This window comes from Alligator mississippiensis, chromosome 14 (assembly GCF_030867095.1).
Source record: "Alligator mississippiensis isolate rAllMis1 chromosome 14, rAllMis1, whole genome shotgun sequence".
NCBI lineage: Eukaryota > Metazoa > Chordata > Crocodylia > Alligatoridae > Alligator > Alligator mississippiensis.
The window spans coordinates 36,122,594-36,147,930 of NC_081837.1; the positions used below are offsets into that span (position 1 = coordinate 36,122,594).

The 25,337-nt window shown below is 42.5% G+C and overlaps 1 protein-coding gene across 2 annotated transcripts in view; it reads right to left on the reverse strand.

Annotated features, from left to right (window-relative positions):
- Window positions 1-6,192: 6,192 nt before the first annotated feature.
- MAPK14 (mitogen-activated protein kinase 14) overlaps window positions 6,193-25,337 on the reverse strand; it is a 39,241-nt gene continuing 20,096 nt past the window's right edge. The window contains exons 8-12 of one of the 2 annotated variants that reach the window (XM_006266185.4): window positions 24,597-24,668; window positions 11,084-11,163; window positions 10,463-10,541; window positions 9,117-9,290; window positions 6,193-8,588 (exon numbers count right to left, since the gene is read on the reverse strand). In XM_006266185.4, the coding sequence (XP_006266247.1) occupies window positions 8,521-8,588; window positions 9,117-9,290; window positions 10,463-10,541; window positions 11,084-11,163; window positions 24,597-24,668 (473 nt within the window). In that variant the 3' untranslated portion in view covers window positions 6,193-8,520. Of the gene's footprint in view, window positions 8,589-9,116; window positions 9,291-10,462; window positions 10,542-11,083; window positions 11,164-16,481; window positions 16,562-24,596; window positions 24,669-25,337 lie in introns of both variants that reach the window. The other variant, XM_006266186.4, reaches the window with a different exon arrangement.

The window sequence follows — 25,337 nt, forward strand, 5'->3', positions numbered from 1 at the left end:
AACTCGGAGAGGGGTAGTCAAATATTTAATAGATGCCGTAATGCTTGAATTCACCACCAGCTGAGGACAGGGAACCCAGCTAATCAAAAGCATGACTCCTCTGATAGGAACACCTAGAAGGATGTTTGAAACAAAACACAACCAACCAGTGGGAATAGCCATTAGCTTCAAAGATTCTGCCTGCTGTTGTAAGCTTCAATTTGGCATGGCAGGATACAGAGACCAAAAGACAACTAGCGTTAAAAAGCCTTTCTGGAGTCTGAGAGGGGATAGAGGGACTCACTAATCAGCAGTCAAGTGGCCAAGATGAAGCAGACTGCGGAGAAAATCAGAAGGACTTGGCCCTTCCACATCTAGGGGACGGGCATAATCCTCAGAGGTGATTATGAGGCATCACTGGTTTTGAGATCTGCTGACTCTGAAACACTTTGTTGTAAATCAATACTTTGCTCCAAGGAAGCTGTTTGATCAGTACTGGCACTTCCCCTGTGAGAAAAGACCTGTAGGGACCAGCCCACACCAGAGCAGCCAGGATGATCACAGCTGACACCAGGGGACTGTTCTGTAGTACACGAAGAAATGCCTGAAGTCTCAAGACCTTGGAGAGAAGACCAAGGGGAGACTAGGAAACATGGGAGGCAGTTAAGTCTGGGGGCCGCAGCAACACCTAATGGATTAACGAGCTATGGTCATTGTTCTGGTAAGCTCCTGGGTGCCAGGCTGGCAGCAGAGCACAGGTGGGCACTCCTGTGACTTGAAAGCAGTCTTGGTGGCATCATATGTACCTCTGCCAGGCAGCCGGGCTCCTTCCTGCCCTTCAAAATCAGTTTTGACTGCAGTCTGTAGAAGAGCTCAGCAAGGATCATTCTAGCTCCCAGCCATGCCTACTGCTCTCCTGCCTCCATGCGGCTCATCTCATTTGCTGCCTCGCGGTGTAGGTTGTATGCATTTAGAGAGCTATTTGGCATGTCGTTTTTAATTTGGCCAGACAAGACCTCAAGAAGCTAAAGCCAGGCTTTCTGGTCCTTGCGTCTGGTCTAGCCCCTTAGCTTTTCTGATTGTAGACAGGCAAAGAACATTTATGTTGCCAAGTTCTTCCGAGCCACCTGAGACAAGTAAAACAACGTACCTCATATACGGGGCCATTTTCCTGGAAGCAGAGACTTCATGGCATGATGAGCTTTTGGATCTAGTGAATGTGCCACCCTTCCATTTGGTTTTATAAGCGTAAAGCGGTGCTTTGGTTGCAGCCACAATTCCTGCCAGAGGCAGTGACCACCGGGTCCTACCTAAATAATCCTTCCTACACTTCTCCTAACATCCTGTTGACTATTCCAGTCAGACTCGTTGCTAGAAGCTCAGTGGGACAGAGCTTTTGTAGCCCAACTCAGACTTGCCCCTTGAAGACACCTGCAAAACTGCTCCATTGCTTTAGTAAATGAGGGCAGCTGAACCCTTAGAGCATCCACCCAGCTTTTAGAGTGTGTACACACCAATACTAAATGTGATCGTGAAACAGCAAGACTCATTCCCTTTGGAGCAGACAATCTTTGGAGCCTGCCCTTGAAGACAACAGCTCCATGGTTTGCTCTGCACACTGCATTAACGAGCTTTTTTCTACAGAGGCATGAGCCCCAGGTTAGCCATACTACAAAGTTTATTTAAACATGCTACAAATGTCAGAACTCCTCATGTTCTACGTTGTTAAGTCTGTTTGGATTCACTTCTTCTCGATGGTGCCCCCTTCTTAGCATTCTCACATCTTTCTTCTTGTTTGCACTTCATACTGAGAAATACTGCCTCTCACATATACAAAAATAGACATAATCCATAAGCTTTCACAGGCTTATTAGCCTTTGTGTATGAGCATATATTATACAGCATATGTTGGTACGTTATTATAGACATGTCTTTGAGCTTTTAGCTTCAAACAGTGGGAATCCTGGAAGAAAATTTGCTCTCAAAATCATTATTCTGAAATGGGAAGTATCTAGATACATTACAGGGATCATAAAATCAGAGAAGTAGGGTTTGAAGGGACCTCAGGAAGTCATCTAATACAACCCCCCCTGCTCAAGGTAGGCTCATCCCTGTCTAAACCACCCCAAGCAGGGAACAGCCCTCATGGACAACTGCCAGGCATAATGCCCAAAACATCAAAAACCCTTTATCAGGCTAAGCAGGGGGATGAAGGCACTATCAAGGTCCTGCCACTGAGTATTGCTTTCAGAATTGGTGTGTATTTGGTTGTTGCTGTTTTGAATTTTGTAAAACACTGAGCTAGGAAGCCAGAAGGGCAGCACAAGCACCTGAAGGGGTCACATATTTAAAGCTATTGCAATTTGCACCTGATTTCCATCTGAAAGTTTGGAAGTGAAATGGAAGAAGAGGAGGAATTATTACCAAGGGAGCTGTTCTAAGCTTTTTGTTTGTTGACTTTTAATTCTAAAACTTTGGGAAACCTGTTTTGTGTTTTTTTAAACAAGCCACACAAATACAAAACACATAGGAACCACACAACAAAGGAATGAGAGCAGTGAACTCTTAACAATTAAAGGCACATCCTGATGAGCATGCACATGCAGGGGCATGCATTTCCCACAGGACAAATAGCAATGCTGCTATTTGTCCCCAGATGCCCCTGCACACATGCTTCAGCACGTGGCAAAGTGACCTAGGGGAGGGGAGGTTGGGGCCAGCACCTGTGCTGTGCCCCAGCTGCCCTACCTGGGGTCCTGGGGGACTCCTGCGGCAGCAGTGGTGCTGAGCCGGCCACTTGGAGGTTGGCCAGCAACCAGAGAGTGGCTCTGGCCAGCCAGGCTCCCTTTCTGGTAGAACACGCTGCTGCCATGTGTGCCATACTGCTTTTTTCCATGGCAGGGTTTTTTGACACCGGGATCTCCCAGTGCTAAAAACTGCACTGCACTGCACTGCAAATTAGCAGTGCCACGAATGGGTGCAGGTGCGGTTTGTGGTACTTTGAACTGCTCTGAGGTGCCACAAACTGCATGTGCACACTTGTAAGGATGTGCCCTATCAAGTTAAAACAGGTCTCCACAAAAAGCTGCAGGAGAACAGGTATTGCATCAGACCAATGGTCGGTCCATCTTGTCCAGCACCAAAGAATTCAAACGCAGGTCCAAGAAACTTCATGCAATAGAACGACCTGCCCATAAGCAAAGTATCCTCTGGGTTTATTCCCTGAAGCATTGAACCCTCCTAAAACACTTCAGTGCCACGAGACCGTTCATTTACATTCCTAAAAACACCAAGTTGGTCTTTACCTTTTATCAACTTCAAGGTCTCCATAAAAACTAGTCCCAAGGCATTGCACAGATTAATTTTGCATCTTGTTTAAAAAAGTATTTAATTTAATCAGCACTGAATCTGTCATTTGATGTCCTTGGCTGTGCCCTTGTTCTTGTATTGAACAAAAGCAACCACAATTTACTTTACATACAATCTTTTTAAAGAACTCCTGTTCTTTCTTATTACCTTCCTCCCAACGTAGTCCCATCGCTCCTGACGTGTCTCCTGGATGTCCCATAACATTTCTAACCATTTTCATTTCTTGCATCTGAACCTCTTCTCCTTCTAAACCCCCAGCCCACATGAAACTTGATGAAAATGGCACAAAGTATTCAAAGTTGCATGCTACATGTTGTGACATTCCCCCTCCTGTGGTTTAGTCTGTAACAGGGGTGGCCAACCTGCAGCACTTGCCACCATGTCATGATTGGAAGGGGACAGGCAGTACAGCTGCAAGAGGGAGCAGAAAGCAGAGAGTGGAGTGGGCAGGGGAAAGGGTTTGGAGTGGCACTTAGGGAGGGTGTGGGACTAACTTGTGGCACACCTGCCACAAAGGTTGATTCCCACTGGTCTACAACATTGCTTTCTGACCACTATACCAGCTTAGTGACATACCCTCCCTCCTCTCCCCGAGTGGGTACAGTTCATTCAGAGTCCAGCAGTGCAGATGTGGTTCCAAGAAGCCATTTCCATGTGCATTACCTGGTTATTGCTGAACATTATCTTCCAATTCCAACTAGCGCTTTTTATACAACTGACAGGCCAACGTTCAGCCCTCTTTCCCAAAGCCATTTCTGTGTATTAGCAGTCCTAGAACAGAACCTTTTGCTACATTAAAAAAGATAACTTATTCCTCCCCCCGCCCCACAAACACACAAAAACATACGTTAATTTTTAATGTTGTTTCTAGGTTTTGAGTAAGAAAAGTGATGCATTATATTTGATTGTCTTCTACAACAACCCATAAACTGTCAAGGCTTGAGAGATTCCAGCAATAGTTAGGCCATCAGGAAATAAGTCCATTAAAAGCACAGCAGCTCACTGGCTGACTTTCAGCGTGCTGGGATTTCCCACTGGCTCGAAAAAGGAGGCACTCTGGCATCCGGCATCCACAGCCTGCTCTTAAGACAGGAGCACAGATGAAGAGTAAGAACAGTAAATTAATCTGGGATGTATTTCCTCCCTGCTCAGATTTTTACAAGGAAGAAAAGAACAGACAAGATAACAAAATAAATCTTGAAGAGCCAAGAGTCACAAAAAGACTAGCGTGCCTGAATTGGCAGCTGCTTAAATCCAAAACTTAGGTCTTCAGACCTCCAGCTCAGCTGTTGCCTACTTCTGAATGCAATTTTTCACTTGTTAAGTTCCCTACATGCCTAATTATCTGGCATTGGGCAGATGAAGTCACTGAAGTCCAGACAATGCTGATGTTTTCCTTATACCTACTTGCCGGTTTCAAATAAAGAGGATTCCCCACCTACCTGCCCTGCAGGGACCAAATCTTGCAGGCAGTCTCACAGCAAACTTAACACAATGCAAGTTGTAGTGGGTGCATGGGGGAAAGAGGGGCTGGTTGTCTTCCTTCCATAAAAATCAAATGGGGAAAATCTGGGCTTGAATCCCTGCCCTGCCTGAGACCCACGTCTCCCAGAATAGCTGGGAAAAAAGACAGGTGCCAGTCAAGGTGATTAATACAAAATGAAAGCTTCCACAGCTTCCAAAACACCCTATACCTTGGCAGTTAAAGACTCTCCTGGGTCACAGGAGATGTGGGTGCAACTCCCCTCAGCCAGAAGAAAAAAAAAGTCTCCTGCTCCCCAGAGAAGTGATCTATGCCCTAGGTTTTTAGATAAATGGGTCAGATTCATAGATTCGTAGATGTTAGGGTCGGAAGGGACCTCAGTAGATCATTGAGTCCGACCCCCTGCATAGGCAGGAAAGAGTGCTGGGTCTAGATGACCCCAGCTAGATGGTTATCTAACCTCCTCTTGAAGACCCCCAGGGTAGGGGAGAGCACCACCTCCCTTGGGAGCCCGTTCCAGACCTTGGCCACTCGAACTGTGAAGAAGTTCTTCCTAATGTCCAGTCTCAATCTGCTCTCTGCTAGCTTGTGGCAATTATTTCTTGTAACCCCCGGGGGTGCCTTGGTGAATAAAACCTCACCAATTCCCTTCTGTACCCCCGTGATGAACTTATAGGCAGCCATCCAGGGTCAGGGCATCCCACTGTTTTGTGAAGAGCTGTCTTACTCCAGTTCATGGCTGAGACTCTTGGGTGGAGTATGGATTTTGTTTTCCGTTTTCTGCACCGGTCTCTCCTTTTTACCTGCTGAAGCAGTAGCATCCATATGCTGGTGTTGGTGTTCATGTTTGTAAGTCGTGGTTTTGAACAAAGGCTCTCAGTTTTATTTTATAAAAGACTCAGTCCTCAGGCGCTGGAGCAAATTAGTTAAAATTTCCAAGTTGTAGTACTGCACAATGAGATACAGGAAGGGTTGAAAAATGTGAGAGGGGAAGGTTTGAGTCTACAAATGCACAGGTGAACAGTTGTTATTACAACTGATACACATTTGTACAAGGCCCATTTCTATAGCAGCAGCAAAACCTTGGATTATTAGGTTGGATAAACGTTTTTGACATTTCTGCTAACCAAGGTGAGCAGGAAATGAAGGCAGACTTTCACTGGCTGACAACGTTCACGGGTTAGGTCTTGCCTGACTCTCTATCAGCCAGAGAAGCCAGATTTCAAAGTGAAGCAAGACTGATGAGCAGGAGCCTTGGCCATCATCACAAAAGATTTTGTATGAATCCAAAACATTACATAACTAACTCCATTAAATGGACCACTGAACTCAGCACAGGTTTATAAGCACCAGCAGTCCAGTAAGTCTGAAAAATAGGTTTTATTTAAAACCAGTGGTATTGTGACATCCTATATGGCATAACCAATTACAGCAAAATTCATGGATAGAAACAAAATAGCAGAATCTTTTTGAAGTGTACTTCCAATGTAATTCCAGGCAGTAAAACAGCACTGTGCTGAAGACAGGGAGCGCATGCCACATGGGCTCCCATTAGAGTCTGGACTTAAACGTTCCCATTCACACACACACGCACGCACGCACGCAATGTCTATTGTTTTAAAAATCTTTAGCAATACTTCTGCATGAAAACACACTGTTGCTTCTACACACAACATGGTTGATAAAAATAATCTTGCTGTAGGTTTACAGAGTATATCTACATTTCCATCTGAATACCTGGACTATAGGTCCAGCAGGGCAGGGAGGTTTTCTATTGGCGATTTTGTTTGGTCTGGGGCAGGGTTCAATACCCAAGGCATGAAAGAACCACTCTCTCCTCCTCACCCCAAACTTCTCTAAAGGGTTTGACCTGATGAGATAATGGGAAAGTGTTCTAAGAAAGTGATGGTTTCATCGTTCATCTCCCATTCCTTTGTGCTGCCTCTATACATAGGGATAAATACACTAAAAACAGCTTCTCTCCACCCCTAAATCCAAGATCCATCAGGATACAAAATACTGCAAAAGCCTTTTTCCTTGCATACACAGATACTTTGTTCACATATATCCCATCAATATATGAACGTCTGAAAACCTCTCACTCCAGACCTTAAAAAAAAAGGGGCATCCAGGTTACCCAGGATACCTCTAGTACATAAAATACTGACAGACCCCTCCCTCTGTAGCCAGTCCCTAACCAGGGGGATTTCATTACACCAGCAGCCCTAAGATAACAAAATACATTATTTTTTTTTTTTTTTTTGCCTCAAACATACTGCCTTTCCCTGTTCTTCCCAGCAGAGATCAACTCCCTAAAAATAGGCAATAAGCTCTTGTCCTATGAGGTATAAACCCACCTTAATAAAGTGTTACGCAGTATATATAACTGTAGATACAAACGGTGAAAGGGAGGTTCTGACTTCATGCGTGCTTATTCATTGTTTGGCATACAACATTTCTAAGTGTTTCTTTTGAGGAAGTTGCTTTGAACTTTGGGCACTTAAATGGCTATATGTACTCTTTTGCAGACCCTGCTTTACTTTAACCCCACAAAAAAAATCTCTTCTGAAACCACGAACGCCAGAACAAAAAGAGTGGTGAGTTTCTGTCCCGTCCTTATCACAGCATCCAGAATGGCAGGTACGTTCACACCGAGTTGCAGAACGAGAGGGAGGATGCTGTGATCTTCCTACAGCACTGGCTGAGGTACTCAGTACAGTATGTCACTGGCAGACTTACTGCCCCAGTACCCTCCTCCAAGATAATGCAACAAGTAGCTCTACATGCACATACAGCTACAACATGCAAAAAATACCCCACCTGTTTAGGAATAAAGTACACAAATATGTACAGACAGCAAGAATCATCTTCAGCCTCTGCCTGTGCCCATCAGGATTTAATGCTGGGAAGCCTCAGGACGAGAGAAGGGGAAGAGGGAGAAGTATGGCAATACCCAACCTAGGGTCACGGGACTGTGCCTTGGAAGGTTGTTTCCTGGTGACAGCGCCCGGGCCTGACGACCCTGTGGCTCACTTCCAGAAGAGCAGCAGGCTCCGAATTCCACTCCAGACTTAATTCCAGACTCTCTTTCTCCATCCATTTAAGGCACAAACATATTTACAGTTTCAAACAAATCCTTCTCGTGTTCAAGAATCAAGCAGAGATAGTCATCAACAGGCTTGTATGTTCTGTTGTATGCAGCGCTGGGAAGAGAGCTTGGATGTAGATCAACCGTCTGGCATGAAACAAAAACGATATCCCTCACCCCTACTCCGCTGCTGCGGAAAAGAGGACTCTCCAAGCATATAACCAGCCTTCCATGATCTGTGAAGTCATTTTACTGCAAGAGAACCATTTAAATGGCAACAAGTGTGACGAAACATTAACTATTGGCTTCCCTGACTTGCTCGGCAGCAGTGCAAACTGGTTGACAATGGTCTCTCTGGAAGGGCTAAAAAGCAGTCAAAACAGGACTTCAGAGGCTTGTCCCAGGTTGTACAGAGAATACAAGAGCATGCAGCATGTTTACATACGACCTTTCTCCCTCCCCCCATTCCACACGCACACAAAACCCCTTCACCAAGGAGAATATCTTTGTGACAAGAGGCACTTGAATGATATTTGGAGAGTCCCTATGAAAAGGCCTTCCCCTCACAGTGAAGTGGGACAAACAGAAGAGAAGCAGTTTCTCAGGACTCCATCTCCTCTTGGTCAAGCGGTGGTGGCACAAAGCTCGTGACTTCATCGTAAGTGAGGCCTGCAGGGAAGAAGAAAAGAAACAGACTTAGTACAGAAAGAAAGACAGCAGTGATTTCTCCCCTGAGGAACTGTAGTTGTTAAATGGATTCCTCCTAGCCGCATTGCAAAATGAAACGCACGCCATAAAAATAACTTGAACAACAACAACAACAAAAAGTCAATGGTTGGTGCATGTCAGTTCAGGCTAACATTCAAAATAATGGTCTTTCCAGAGTGCAGGGAAGCTGTACTTCTGCTGGGATGAACAATAACTGCCTGCATGAGCTGATATTTGTAATAAGAGCTAGCAGGCCAAGGACTGCATTCATTCTGGACGCAGCTTGCTACTGGAACAGTATAAGAGGCCTCCACTGAGTGAAGAGGCAACAAAATTAAAAGGTCCCTAATCACACAACAGTTCTAGCAGTTCCTCTTGTGCTCCCACCTCTCAAGGTCTACTTCCACTACCGCACGAGCTCCTGTTTCACGGTAAGCTCAGGTGCCTGGCAAGAGTGGGAATCTGACTTGATTGCTCCCCAAGACTCACTTTTCCATTCTTCAATCTCAAGTTCTCGGCTTTCAAAGGACTGGTCATAGGGGTCTGCCACTGGCTCGTCATCTGGATCATGATACTGAGCAAAGTAGGCATGGGCTAGTGCTTCAGCTGCAGTAATTCGTTTGTCTGTGTCCAGTACCAACATCTTCTCCAGTAAGTCCACAGCTATTGTGTCCCAAGACAGAGAAAAAAGGAAAGCGTTTTACACATATACTGAGCCATCGTGACACTATTTCAGAACTCAAGTTCTTAAAATCCTCACCTAAATATCAGTGTGTATTTTTTCTGAGAACCTCACCACACACATTCCTTTCAGGATGCAGGAGGCACTTCCTTGCTAAACTATGCTGTAGTCAAAAAATAGAATTGGGACCCCCAGACTGCAAAAATTCAACTTCCATACAATATTTTAAAAACATTAGAAGCACAAATTTAAAATGACTAGTCAGTCCAACACACAGCACTGGATTCTACTTTTAAGATAACAAACCACGATAGGGGACTAAGCCAAGAAGCAAGGAGGGGCATCTTTGAAGCAGAGAGGCGACTAAGCCAAGGAAAAAGTTTCAGTCTTCTGAGAACTCTTTACACATGCTCTGGGGTGGGCGCTTTAATTAGAGCAGTTTCCAGGAGCCGCTCTAATTAAAGTACCAGTAGTGTCTTGTGTATTCAGCATCCCACGCTTCAAAACAGCAGTGGGGGCAATTTAACTGAGGCTCATTCAACGAGTTTTAAAGCATCCTGGCTGCTGTTTTGAGGCACAAGGACACTGAATACATGTGATGCCAAGGCTGCCGGAGCGTGCTAACTAGCGCGCTCCAGCAGACGTGATTAACTGAGCCTACGCTGATGCGTTTCAATTAGAACGTGTTGGAGTAGGCATGGGGTACGTGTATAGGTGCCCTAAGACTACAGTAACAACATAAAGAAGCAGCTCTTCAGCAACCAGAGCCAAGCATTAACTGAAACACTAACAGGTACATTTTTCTACTCCATCTCTCTTCACCTCCAAAAACGTGAAGGGTTTTAAAGTGTGCAGTTAGTAAGTTATAGCAAGGATCACTTTATTCAAACTTTGCAGTCTGAAACCTTTTTTTTTTTTGTTTTTACACACCTTGCTGTAGAAAAGTAATTGTCCATGGAGATGACAGCTTTTTCCCTTCACTGCCAAGATTGAATTTAGTTCCTACCTTTCCATCCCCTCAAATCCCTCTAAAACAGAAATCCATACTCCTGTCAACTCAAAAGAAATACCCCATAGCTTCAGTTCAGTAAACACGGCTTAGCAACATCTGCCACTAAACCCCTTTCCCAGAAGAAATGCTCCAAAGCCTTACCCAGGGGATTGGCACCGATAAACACATTTTCAAAGTTCATTTTCGGCATGTAGGACAAAGACTGAATGTAGTTTCTTGCCTGTGGAAATAAATGCTTTGTTAAAGTACATCTCCCAGCTGCCAGGATATAGACACGTTCAGGTTTCCCTGATGCACTTTGTTAAATGTCCCGGCTCCTTACTCTGCTTCCCCTGCTCCTAGCTCCATGACATTTTACTACACACATCAGCTTTCTCCTTCTCACCCACGGACTACTTCTTGTAGTGGGGAAAGATGACCTTTCTCCATGGTTTGGGCAAGGCTGGAAGCGTATACATGCAATACAGAAATCTGTCAGAACTAGCTAATAGATTCTATGCTATCTGATGGTAAATTATCAAATCGTTAACCAAAGTAATGACCTAAAATTAATTTGCATTTCCCTGGGCCACAGAGACTGACCATGTAGTCTGCACAAATTTTGAAATGTTGCCTTAGCTTTGTCTTAAAAGCCTTGCTGTAGCAAGCAGGTACCTCAGCGCCCTCCCCATGCAGCATGCAAGCAGTTTGTTACACGCAAGTGGCGAACGCTAGAAGTGATGACCTGAACTACCAACCCCTCTATCTCTGCTCGGGTCTCACCTCATGGCTGGGCATCCTGTTAATGAGGTATGCAGGGGGTGTTCCCGTCAGACGCATGATCTGCTGAAGCTGGTTAATATCTTAGTTGCCTAGTCAAGGGCTTTGTTAAAAATAGTGCAAAAACCGTTTTAAACAGACAACACAGCTATGTATAAGTCTCTTTTCTGCACAAGGCATGGGCTGAACAGGCAGGAACCACTCTTGTTTTTCAGATACATAGATGAGGGTTTAGCAATGTGGGCTCATGAGCAGCTGAAGCAACTGAGAAGGACTACTTGGCTAAGGGCACAAAGTAACCAGCTGGTTATTTTTGTCAGTCACCGGTAACCTTCATTTAGGACTTTATCTTCCAAATTTTCCAGCAGTTATAGGGCACTGGAGTAAATATTTCTTTTAGATGAGTGTGCTCCATCAGGTGTCTTGGGCTGCTGCAGCCACATAAGACCTTAGGAACAGTCCTATCCTCGACATTTATACTGCATAGTTTTTAACTTCATGCACAGGAAGCCCCTTGTGGCATAGGTGCTGGTGAAATCAGCTCATCAACTGGCACCTCTGTCCGAACAGCTATCAGTGAATCGTGTTATGCGGGCAAGGTGACAGAAGGCAACAAATGCAGGATTAGCAAAATGTTAGCACTGCACAAGATGACATGTTAGGCAATGTCAGTGAACAGAAGTAGGGTGCAACAGCAGCGAACCTAACGCAGGAAACCACTGTTGCAGGCACAAAGCACAAACCAAATGCAGAGCTCGTTAGAGGGATGCCACCATAGCCCTACAAAACCTCAATTTAGTTAAGAGTTAATTTCTACAGGCCAAAACAGAGCAGAGAATATTGCACTGCATTTTATGTAGCAGTCTTGATTTGGATGTGACAGAGGATCTCTACTTTGCCTTTGCTGCCCACCTCAGTGACTGTGGTGTGAAGGCAGGTCTCTAAAATAGAAAAGAATCCATATAATTCATATCTGCACGGGTCACAATCTGCTCCATTTGTAGCAGGCTCCCAAATTAAGGATGAGCCACTTGAGCATTTGCTGTGGTTTTTACTTCAAAGGGCACGACTTCTCCTCTCACCTGGAGGACATCAGCAGTCTCACGTGCAGATTGGAGAGAGTGCCCTTTGTTGGCTGCAGCTTTTTTTTACAGCTGGAGCACCTCAGTGCCCCCCATTCACTGTCTGCCGAAGCTTTTTATACCTCTGCTTAGTTTGCAAAACCCTATTAAATGTCCTGTATAAAAAGTAATCTTTCATCAGCTCTTCTCTTCCCCCTCATCCCCAAGTCTCTATTATACCACTGGCAGATGCCACCATTTTCCATTCATTTCCCAACCTTCCCCCCGCCTCATCTAGTCCTCTGTGTTTCTTCCTTCTCCCGTACCTCTCACTGTCTAGTATCTTCCAAAAATTTAGAATTCAGTTATTGAACTCGTAACTGAGTCTTTCTTCTTTTAGCATCTCACCTGACTTTGCATTTAATCAGCCTGCATTTGGGAGCTTCACATACAGCCCAAATAGTACTGCCTTTTCCTAATGCCTTTATTTTCTCTCATTCTGAGACTCCCCTTGCCCATTCCCCTAGACCTTCCTAAAGGAAGAATCACATTTGATAGGGATGGTTTAGGATTGTACTAAGAGAGACTGGTGGGTCCCTTCCAACCACGTGATTCTACGATAAGGAACTGCATGGTTGGCTAGACCATCAAAAATTTTACCTGGGGTATCCACCAGTTAATTACCAGTGCATAATTCAATTTAATCTCCAGTTCCCTACTCCTCTCTTTCCACATCCCTTTACTTCTCAGCTCAGTAATTTATATCCTCCTAGCCACAACTCATTTTCACCCCTGGGTCCTTTGCCTCCCAAACTTCTCAAATGCAGAAAACTGTAAACTTCTTGCGTGTCTCTCAGCTACCTTGTCATCTAGGCATCTCTCCCACTTTTGAGGCCTAGTACAAATTTGAGATTGTGTTGTAGAAATAGAAGTCATTAGCAAGGCAGATGCACCAAACAGAAGTCTCTAGGTTACAGAGGGGTTTGGAAAGGCCGTATTAGTCCTATTAAGTCCACGGCCACTCAGTAAGCATCTTAATTGTTCTCCAGTTTCTGAAGTTACTAAAATGCCTTATTTCAATGTGATCATTTTTTCCCCTTCATTTACCTGTCTTTTCTACCCATCTGACCACTACATTTAACTCAACACTTGAACTCCACTAATATTGCAACCATTCATGAATGCAATGCAGCCTCACCTCTATCCTTGCTAACATTAGTGCTCCCTCATAAACCTACTGGAAGGCCATATAGGGAGCAGTTGTTCTGAAGAGGGCCTAAATGCACCAGGGTCCTTTTCTGTCACCTCCCTCTACCAGTTACTGGAAGCTGCTTGGGTCGCTACCAAGTGTGGGTTGGGTTGCACCTCATTAAAAACTTTGTTTTCAATTCACTTCTACATCTTTCTTCCGACCCAGAAAATTCAGCCACTTTTGTTTTTACAGCATCTGGTTGATAATCAGTGCTAGTAGGGCAAAGCTTACTCCAAATAAGGCTGACATGCTGGTGGATCCCATCCAACAGAGACCCAGATCCAATTTAAATAAATTTAAAATGTAAATACTGAAGAAAATCCCATATCTTGGCATGTACAACATCCACAACCTCTTCTCAGAGAGGCCAATTACCACCTTCACTTTGAACACACCTACCTCATTCAGCCTCTCTGACCTCAGCACCGGGTTTAACAGACCAGAGCACTCTCTTAGAGCGACACTGCCATACCTTGCCCTCTATCTCTGCAGTTTTGGGTTAGATAAAGGATGCTACAAATTCCACAGGCAAAAAAGTCTATCCCCCCAAAAAGACTTTAAGGCAGGGATTGGCAACCCCCAGCACACGTGCCAGAGCAGGGCACTCGATGCCATTTTGCTCGGCACACCACTGCCCGCCAAGCTCTGGACAGCAGCTTCCTGTCACTGAGCCTGGGCTGCTCCTAGCAGGTGGCTGGGAGGCTGCAAGCCCTGCTGCAAACAGCCCAAGCTCCACAGTGGCAGCAGGTACGCAGAGCCTGGGCTGACTGCTGGGGTGGCACTAGCCTCTTCCCAGTGGTGGGGTCCTCAGAGCAGATGATGGGGCAGGGGCCCGGGGTTGCGCTGCCTCAGCCCCTTTCTCCACCATCTGCCCAGTGGGATGCGTGCAGCCATCACTGGCACAAAGCCTGGCTGGGGGCTCTGGAGCCTGGTGCACACAGGCAACACTTGGGAGCTGACTTGGGGGAGCTATAGCCACCCAAAAATTTGCCTTAGCCCCACCATAGCCACCCTTCCAGCACTGCCCAGGCCACTGCTGCCTGCTCCGCGCAGCTGAGCCTGCCCTACCTCCCACCCAGGTGATTAGTGCTTTTCTCTTTGCTCTTCTTTTTTCTCTCTCCTTTTCTTCCATTTCTTTTTTTCTCTCTCTTCTTTTTTTCCCCTCTCTTTTCTTTCTTTCCTCTTCGCTCTCTCCTTTCTCTTCCTCTCTCTCCCTTTTCTTTCTTTTTTCTCTCTCATCAGAACGCACTTTACAAAAAAATAGACAACAAAAGTAGTATATGAAGTCTTATTTATTGTCACCAGGTTTAGAATTTTTAGAAAACTTGCTATTTACTGTTTTAAAAAAGCAACATTTATGATTGTTAACTGTATTAATGTGTAGTGCGTCCTGCCAGGTAGCCCCCTGCCCCAGTTTTGTTTTTCTGGCACTCCAGCACCTTACAAGGTAGACATTGCACTAGTCTCAGCACTCTGGCCAAAAACCTTGCCTACCCCTGCTTTAAGACTTTGCTCTTAACCATTCTCTCTCTTTTGCATCCACTTCCTCCCATTTCTTTTCAGTATCATAAGCATTCTAGTGCCATTTTTAGGCAATGGCATTTTGCTCACGTTTTTCTCAACTATATGCTTACCTGCCTCAAATAGATTTTTTTTAATCTCTAGCCTCAATTCATTCAGCCACCACTGACAGATATCCTGTTACCTGATAAGGCAAATGGCATCAGCTGCGTTTTTCTAGATTCTCTCTTCCGTTCCAAACAAGCTCAGTGTCTTAGATCTCCGATACCACATCAGCTACGTTTCTCCGTAACCTACATGATCAGGGTCTGTACATCCAGGTACTATCACTTCTGCAATAAAACTACCTACCATTCACATTCATCTGCTGCACTGCTCATTGATTCCACGCCTTGCATTCCCTCCTTCCTTCCTTGATGGTTTCCCAAAGTTGCCATTTGCATATTTGTCAGCTTTCAGACCATTTCTAGGCCCCAGAATCGCAACTCTTATGACACTTCTTTGTTTGTCTGCCAATTCCAGCCTCATTTCATTTCTCACACATCAGAGGTCAAACTTTGACTGCTGTTGAATCAGATACCTGGAACAGTTTACTCACCTACCTCCACTGGGCTGATCTTCCATTTCTTTAATGAGCAGCTCAGTGTCACTTCTTTGCAGTCTGACACTAGCCAATTCTAAGCCAGTTCATCATCCTGGTACTCGCTATGCATTAACCGCCTATTATTCTCCTCTGTTCTCCCCATATACTTTGATTTTTTTATTGGAAAAGTATAGATTCCCTTGTTGATCTCCATGCATATTATTTTCATAAACAAGTAAGATTAAATCCTATTTAATGTTTTGCCTCAAGTTCACAATCCGTGACCAAAGTATTTTTATATAGGAAATGCCACTGGGAAAGCGCAAGGCCTTTTAAATAAGAGGAGCCTGTCTAAATAAAGCTTTCACTGGTTATCACAGTAAAAGGACACAGCAAATACAAATTGCCCAAATGTACAGTATGGCTGCTTAGCAGCTAGGTTGGCTGTGTACTTCTAGGGTGGCCATCTCTTCCATGATTTAAGATCTGTATTGTAGTTTGGATTTTATGCTTAGAGAAACAAGAGTTAGTGGTGACAGCAGCATCTCAATCTGTCCTAAAAAGAGACTGGTTTGGGAATAACTTATACATTCACATGGGGGACTGCATGTATTTAGAAGGTTACCATTCCCCAGTAACATGAATTCCCCCCTACAAATCCTTGCAAGAAGCAAGCTAAAGAAACACCAGATTTGAGCGAATCTCAAGAATCTTGACATACATGTGTCTATGTGATCTGTAAGTGTAAAATCATAAACCCAAACAGGTAAAATGAGGACATGAAGGGGAAGGAGGCAAACCACAGATGAGGCAGAAAAAAAGAGAGATGCGACAGGAAGTCTGAACCCCTGAAGACACCCAAGATAGAAGAAAAGAGAAAGAAAAAGATAAAGCTAATGATACAGACAACAAGGCAAAGCAGAAATAAAACACAAACCTGGACTTCCAAAAGGATAGATATTACAATCAAAGTATAAAACTCACAGACTCTGAGGAGATTTTCGTCAAAAGCTCAGGCCCTGGGGTTCCAACGAGTCTCAAAATGAGCTTCAACTGATCAATATCTAATGATGGACCATAAAGGAAAATGCTGGGACAAATCAAAATGAAAAATAATAACAACAATAATAATAAAAAAAAAAATCAGAGTATCTGCTAATGATGCTAGCGTGTTATGGATTGCAAGGCCTTGACTGTACAGTCATTTAAAGCAAATTGTATAAATTGTATAAAGACACCCTGCCACATGCACACTTGTGTGCAGAGGCATAAATATTAAACAGACCACAGATGTGCATAGACCAAGAATGCACAGCAGAAGTGAGAGGAACTTTGTCCAAAGGCACGGCTCAGTTCATATGCTCACTTAACACTGTCGGCCCTCTATCAAAGCATTACAAAAGTTAGGGGAATTAAAATTGCATTAGCAGCAGGCACAGTAAAGCAAAATGTGGAGAAATATTGTTGCACGCTAACACCAACACAAGCCCACTTGCAAACACACTGTGAGATGTCACAAACTCAGAAAACCAGAGCACAACTAGACCTTGGGTGCACTAGACCACACAGAAGTAGAATTCGAGGACATTTATGCACATACTTTTTTCCCCCCCAACAACACGCTGGAGATCAGTTGCTTCGGGGCACACTCAATTAACTGAGTCTGCTCTGCACGCAAGCAGAGGTGACCTGTGCTGTGCCACGTGCAGCTGTATAAGCAGTGAAATGCATGTCAGCGCGCAGAAAATGGTGGCGGTGTGCTTTTGAACTAAAGCACCCCCACGGTATTTTAGTTCAAAGGTGCGCCGCCTCCATTTTCTCAGTGCTGATGTGCATTTCGACACTTAAACAACTGTAAGCATCGCAGTGCCGGGCGATTTTTGAAGCACCTGGCACTGTGGTGCTTGCATGTGTAAAAATGCCCCTAGAGAGTGCTTCTCCCTCATTCTCACCAGAGGACACAAAAGTGGCTAATACAGTCAGTAGAGGGTGCTTGCTCCCTCTGAGTCCTTTTAGAACAGAGTGGACCCTACCTTCCTGTTTCAACATACAGCCAGAAACAATGTGGTCTGCAAGCCACTAAGAACAGGAGTCCTCAAGCTAAAAGCTAGACATCTATGGTGACAGAGCCGTGCACGTCCAACAGGACAGCAGGTACCTGTTTCAAAACAGAACCACCAATGGGTCAATTAGATACCCGAGCTGCCCTTTTTAGAAGATGCATTTTCTTGGTCTTAGTCTTTCCAAACATGTGGCAAAAAATTTACATAAAAGGTAGCTCTTAAAAATAATTTTCCAGGTAGTTACAGGGAATCATGCTCCATATCTAAACTTTTCTGCCAATTTGAAGTTCAAATCCCATTACAGATGTAGGCAACAATTGATTTCTCCATCTGTTTCTGGAATGCCATCCCCTTGCAAGTAACATACCCATAGGCTTCTTTTTTTAAAAAGGGACTTTCTAATACTAGCTTTAATGGAAACAATGCTTTTCTGATCTCCTAGCATGCAGCTGTGATTGTAGCTTATTACATAAGATCTTTTAATTCAAAGAGTGCAGGAAGACAATTCTAACTATAAAAGTCTTTGAGTGGCATAGGCAGGCAAGGTTCTTTGGGCAGCAGTGATACCTTATATTAGACCAACTAAATAGTTAGACAATAGTTCTTTGCAAGCTTCTGGGTACAAACACCCTTCCTCAGGCACTGGGAGACACTGCTGCTGTTCTGAGATCTCCAAAGTAGAAAAGAAGCTAAAGTCTGTGAAAATGTAAGTAGATGGAAGTTTGGAAGACAAAAGGTAAAGACAGGAGGGGAGTGGGGGGAAGGGGGAGGGAAAGTGTGAAGGAATGCAGGTCTTCAGCTAAAGGCAGGTTACCTGATGTCTTAGATGTCACTCAGGTTGTAATGTGTCATAAATCCAATGTCTATATGCAGTCCATGATTTTTTGTATCCAGTAGATTTATGAAAATGAAGTTCGTAGGCTCATCTACAAAAGGTGTTTTGGAAGCATAAGCATCCTGTTCATTTAAAGGAAATTTTGTACATGCCAACTACCTAGTTTTCTAAGACTTAGAAAGGTCATACGCTCAACAAAACACACGAGGTGATACAAAGGGCTTGCCCCACATAGAATTCTATTTGCAAGTTGTATTTTTCTATATTAAAAATCCTCCCTGATAGATCAAATAATTTGCAGAAAATTTAAATTACAGAAAATTCACATTGGTATCAAGTTTGCACAAAACAAGTGCAGATGCTCCCTCTGCCTGAAGAAGGGTGTTTGTACCCAAAAGCTTGCAAAGAAGGTATTTTCCAACTATTTTAGTTGGTCTAATAAAAGATATCAGGTTTATCCAAAGAACCTTGTCTGCCTACATCCTTAAACCAACATGGCTACAGTCAACACCCCTGAAACACTGGTATTAAAGTACTTATCAAATGTTGATCAAACACTACAGGAAATGATTTCATGTACCTAAACATATTTACTGTAACTGCTACACTGCAAATTAATGATTAATGTTTATTAGGACACCAGCAATCAAGACTTGAGACGGATTTAGTAAAAGGTTATTACAGTTAACAACTACCACACTGCTCCCAAAGTCAACCCTACATATGTAAGTTAGTCCTATATGTCAGATTCAATTTTAGGAAAAACCATCTTTTCCCCAGATAAGTCTATATTTCTGAAAGGATGAACTGAAATGTGAGCATTATTGTACGATTATAACCTGACTGCCAGAAACCTGATTATAGGTCCACCCTGAATATGAATTTGAGTGAAAATTTTATATAGATCTTCTTGATGGGGAGGAGGGGCTGACTTAAAATCCAAACAACGCAGTAGTGCATTTAAAATTATTTTTCATCAGTGCCAATTAAGACAGCCATTGCACCCTTCACATGTTTTTAAGCGAGAGCAGGAGTTTGCATAAGCTTCAGACTATTTACATGCCTTCATTCCAATGAACTATGCCTTTGGTTTTTATTAAATTTTAAACAAAGTCTAGAAAAGGAATTTAAAAAAATTATGCTCAGAGTAGGGCAGCTATTCATAACACGGTTACCCAAAGGAAGCAAGTATAGTACTAAATTTGAAACACTGAGCCATGATGATGTTAGTAAGCATAGTAAGAAATATTATGAAAACATGTTATAACCATAGAAATATAATGCCAAAAAGGACCATTAAATCACATACCCTGATTTCCTGTATATTAAAGTACAATGACAAGTCAAGCACCATTTAAAAATAAAACTTAAGGCTACCACCACTTGTGATCATTGGAAACCCATATGCTTTTTTCTTTCAATTAAGAGAATTTAGTAATTCTTGGGTTTATTACGGAAAGTTAAGTGTTGGATATATTTGTGCTTTAAGAATTCCCTGTTGTTTTCGCTTAGTACAGTCTTCACTCTTTGGCCTAAATGAAACTATCTAAAATGGACTGTGCAGCAAACCTAGAGGTAGCTGCAAGAGTAGCATGTAAGGATCATCCAGAAAAGGCATTCCCCTGCAATTAAATCAATACTGTAATTGAATCAATCAGACCTGATCTAGAAAGATCTCAAATAAAGATCTTAAGTACCAAAAACCTTTGATTTGTCTAGTTTGCTCCCTGTTGTTTTACAAGAAGAGAGCTACTTGATTTACTATGAATACAAAGAATCTAACAGAACTACAAGCCAGAAGCATCATCAACTTTGATTTGGTAGTAACACTTCTGAAAGCTAAAATATAACTTTGGGACTTCAAAGTTTCTTTGATTTATTTTATTAAGAAAACAAAGTCATGCTTCTTTTAAAGTGTGTCCAAAAAGAAAGATGATCAAAGTGATGAATTGCAGTGGGATTATGGTCTCAAATTTCATGAGCCATTCACAAACCAGAAGTGTTGACTTTTGTCTGGTGCACACAACAGGTGTGTCAATAGCACTACTGCAGTGTGCTGTCTGCCCTGGCAGCCCCATTTTCAGGGAATAGAGAGATATTGGAAATGATAGCTCTTATTATACTTCAGTACTTTGCTAGCTGAGAAAACAGCATGTGCAGACATTGCAGTGTGCATACCTACAAACCAAACCAAAACCTGTTGCATCGATTTTTGCACCTAGTCTAGCATTGATAGCTAACTGAATTACCAGCACACACTTAAAGGGCAAATGGTGCCACAGTGAAATGAACTACAAACAGTTACACAAACAAGGTTAGTAAACACACAAAGTAAAAGGTAAAAGCCTCACAGAAAGGAAGGAAGTCAAAAGGAAGGGGAAGGCAGGGCATGCAAACTTCAAACAGGGTCACCACAAATTTTCCAAGGACTGGCAAGTCCCACCAATTCTGTAATTTTATAGAAATCTTCCATCACCATTAGCAGCAGATACTTCAAGGCTACAGGTCATAAGACTTTTTCAGTGGCAATTTAAGCAAAAAAAAAAAAAAAAGGATCAGCAGAATACACAATTTTGAATGAGTCAGTTGTCATGAAATGTGTCCTACCGAAAGCAAATATCCAGCAAACAACTGTTAGCATTTTAAAAGGGATACAGTCAGCTTAGACTATTCAAAAAAACCCCTGTCTATGCATCATCCCATATTTAACAGAAAAAACTGGGGGTTTTTTGCACATGACTACACTTTAAAACAGGGAACACAGTGAAAGTGTTCTATTCAGTCAGTTTCTCCAATTATTTACATTGGAATTAGTAAGAAAAATGCTTTTAAAAATTAAAAAAAAATTGCTTGGAGATCTACCAAAAACTCATACTGGTAAAAATCCAGGTGTCTTCCCTGATGGCAATTCATTTTCTGAAGCTGACTGAATTTTAAACACAACACTATCCCAGTTATCTGATTTGCACCTGGCACTGGTGACATAGACTAAATGCTTCAATTTAATCCCTGAGTTTACTTCACATGTTTACAGTTTAATTTAATCCCTGAGTTTATTTCAAGCATCTCCCCAAAAATGTCTATATTTAATTTGTCCCCTAAACCGTCCTCCCCACAGGAGAGGAAAAAAACCCAAAGAAACCCTTTGCTAACCCTACAAGCCATACAAGTATTTGACCTTTAGATGAGAGACTCTTAGGTAAATCTCTAAATTGTTCATGCTGTAGAGATTAAGTTTCAGAAACAGAGGGATAACCCACAAAGCTGAACATCTAGACAACTCTGGGCCATTTTTCAGGAATGTACAGCACCCAAATCAATGGTGGTTAAAGGTGTTCAGCACCGCTGTGTATGAATGCCCTGTGTTCCTCAGCCTGTTTTTCTTGCTGATCTGTCCCCAACCCCCAACCTTAGCATCAGTAAATCACAGTGGGATAAATCACCATAAGCAGCAGCAAAGGAGACCATCTGGAAATAAGCAATTGTTGCTAGAGTGATTTATAGATCTTGCTTGATTCTGCAATACATGCACTTTTGGTGTAAAGCTCAGACTTCATGGAAAGCAGTGTCTCCTGGACCCTAAGGTCAACTGCTACGTAATTCTTTGCTGAACCTCAAAACCATCCAGAAATAAGGATGAAAAGGCAGGACCTTCTGAAGTAGCATTAATCAACAGCCCCCTCATCTTCCTATTCTAAGAAAAAAAATAGGAAAGGGTGGGTATTTTGGAACTTCTGTCTTTCGACTGCATCTCTTTTCAGCTTTCCGGGTCAAACAGACTGAACTCCTGGATGCTCCCTCAAACACAAGCCTTTGTTGTCCCAATAAGTCTTATCTGAAAATTCCACGGCAAAAATGTGGATTTGGGCACACTAAATTAGCAAAATTATTAAAAGCCTGAGACAGAACATCAGCTCAAGCATGATGCTACTGACTTCCACTGCCATAAAACTTTATGGTGCCACTGCAAAAAGGGGCACAGCTTGAAGACGGCCAATTTAGCCTGAAGCTGCCGAAGCATAGTGACATAGTAGGCTCAAAGAAGTCAAAATCAAGGGTCCAAATGAAAAACACTGGATTATTCCAGTAAAAAGGGCAGACTGTCACTACTCCTAATTCCTGTGGAGATCAGAACAGAGAGGGATCATTGGGAGTTTAGCCCCCTCCTAACATACTTGAATACCTATTATAAATACATATAAAAGATGGATAGTTAACCTCAACTGCTTGCCATAAAGTTCCAAACTCAAATGCTGAGGGGATGCATATCACTTAAGAAGAGGATCCCCGCATGCAGTGCTCAGAAAGCTACCAAAGGATTTCTTTACTCGAGAAGGAAGTCTGAATACCTTTCAAATAGAATCATGTCCTCGTTAGGACAATAGATTATTCTACTGCCCTAAAAAATTACCAACCCAGGTGAAGGAACTGAAGTCCTGAAGACAGCAAATGGCAAGGGCCTGTAGGCAGATATAAATGAGCAAAGCATCTTTATGCAATAGGAAATGGCAGGATTTCTTTACACCTTAAAAATTAAACTCTGCCTATAATCTTCAGATAGGAATGTAACACACAGTAAAACAGTCAGAGTAAACAGGTCTCAGGTTTGAAAGGCAAGTTGTTTCTATTTTGCTCAGCACAGGAAAGTATACGTTAAGAAATGCTTATTGATATACTGTGGTCTAATGAGATTTCACTATCCTAATTATAAATGTAGGAAGGTTTCTGTCTGCAACTTGCAAACAGAAACATTTTAAACACCTGAGCCATAAGCAGCTTTTATTAGGTATTCCAAATTGATGCATCTGCTATTTACAATTCGAACAAGAATTACTGTTTCCAGGGTCAGATTGCACCAGCATTTGTGAGAGTGTTGTCAGTATATGCATTTTGGATTTCCTCACCAAATCTGGCAACATTCTAAACTGGTTTGGAACTTTTAAAAGGTGACCTTAGCTTCCAGACGGTCAAAATAGGAGCAGAAGTTTTTTGTTCATTTCCACCTTTTAAGTCACTGAGAAGGACAGAAATAGAACTTGTGTGACAACTGCAGAACTGAAATTAGAAAGACTACTAATGCCAAATGACAGCAAGTTTTGAGATACCGTGGGATCAGACACTGAAAAGGAAGGATAAACACGGAAAGAGAAGATAAATCTGGAGACAAGTGTAGTGAAAGAGGACAAAAAGAAGAAAAGGATTTTTTTTGAAGGACTAAACACTCTGTATATAAGATGTGCTAGATATGTTTGGAAAGTGCAGTCTGAGGTACAATGATAAATAGTAGGTGTTTTAAATACTTCTAATAGAAAATTTAATATCGATACATTTTAATAAATAGATATAAATATTAAGTGTCATGTAGATAAACTGTGGGTCAAGAGTGTGTGTAGGGCTGACAAGGTGGGTAGTAGCTAGGTAGGTAGGGTACAGTTAATATGTAAATCCAAGCACTAAATTATCTCTGTCAGGGATTAGTCTCATCTTGAAATATATAATGTCTGAACAAAACCTTGGCTTGCTTTCACACCTTTGGATCATGCCAATTTGTACCAAATTAAATTTACATTTTCTGGGGAAGTTACTCCCAGGTTCTCCTAGAGTTGCTTGCCTTATAAATTACTCTCTCTCATTCTAGGCCGCTGTTGTGGTGCCAAAACAACCCTTAAGAAAGTCTTACAGCTTTCTCTTTCACTTCAAGACTAGCAAGAAGTTCATTTGGATTCAAATATTTGACAGGGGAACTGGATACTTAGCAAAGAATTAGGAGAACTGCTTATTTTACAGCAGTCCGCCATGAGAGAGGAGGAATCATCTTTCTAATAACAGATGCTACACATTTGTAAGCTTAGTGCAGATTCCACATGAAGGGTACAATAAGGATAAAGACGAGGGGCTTGTGCCACTGACTTTCAGCCAGCTTGGAGCTCAAATAATTTGGCCAGGCTAAAAAGTTGAGGAACTGCCCAAAACAGACAACATACTAGCAGAAGTGCCAGCTATCCATGCCAAGCAGGGGATCTACCTCCTTTTGCATTGTAATGATTTTATGAATGAGGCAGTATGCAGCAAGGTAAGACTCACCTAGCCATACCTGGAACACAAGATGCCATTTTTAAGAAAAATAAACCTGTTTCCTTGTGAAATGGCTCTGAGTGCATTTACAGTAAAAAAAAAAGAAAGAAAAATTTTAAAGGATACGGTCTGTACCAGGAAACAACGTTCTTCCAGTCAACAGCTCAGCCATAATGCAGCCCACTGACCAAATATCAACTAAGCAAAACAAAACAATAACAACAGAGTTGTAATATAGGAAAATAAAATCTCAACAGTTACTCTAACAAGTCAAAATAACTCCATATTTTAAGACCCTTATGGTATTAAAATGCAACTTGTAATATAAACCTGGGCTAAGCAACAGCGTTCAGTCACCTCTTCAGCTGAAACTCAACCCCGATAGCCTGAAATAATCTGCTAATGCCAATTTAGATTTCCTCACTAGACCTAACATACAGCAGCCACTAAAGCATTAAGAAGAAATCTGCACATGGGAAGTAGAAACCTGGTTAAGATAGGCAGTGTTCAGAAGAAATAAGATGAATGTTGGAAGGGGACCTGGTCACACCACACTTTAAAGGTAAAGGAAGGAAATGAAATAACATGGGGTGTCAGTGCATGAATAAGAGGAGAGGAAAGAGAAGAAAACATAAATAAGAGGGATTAAATCAGGGTAGCCCAACGGTACCTATAAGAAATTATGTCTTAAAAGCAGAGGATAAGAAAAGATATTTTAACTACTTTATTTAAATAAAGCTTGCAAATGCTATTGCTAAACTCCCCAAATACAGTCCGTGAACTGTTGGATGATCACCTAATGCTACTCTCTTCCTTCCTGTAACTAGCTTTTCTAGCACACAACTGTTATAATTGTCCCCATTACAC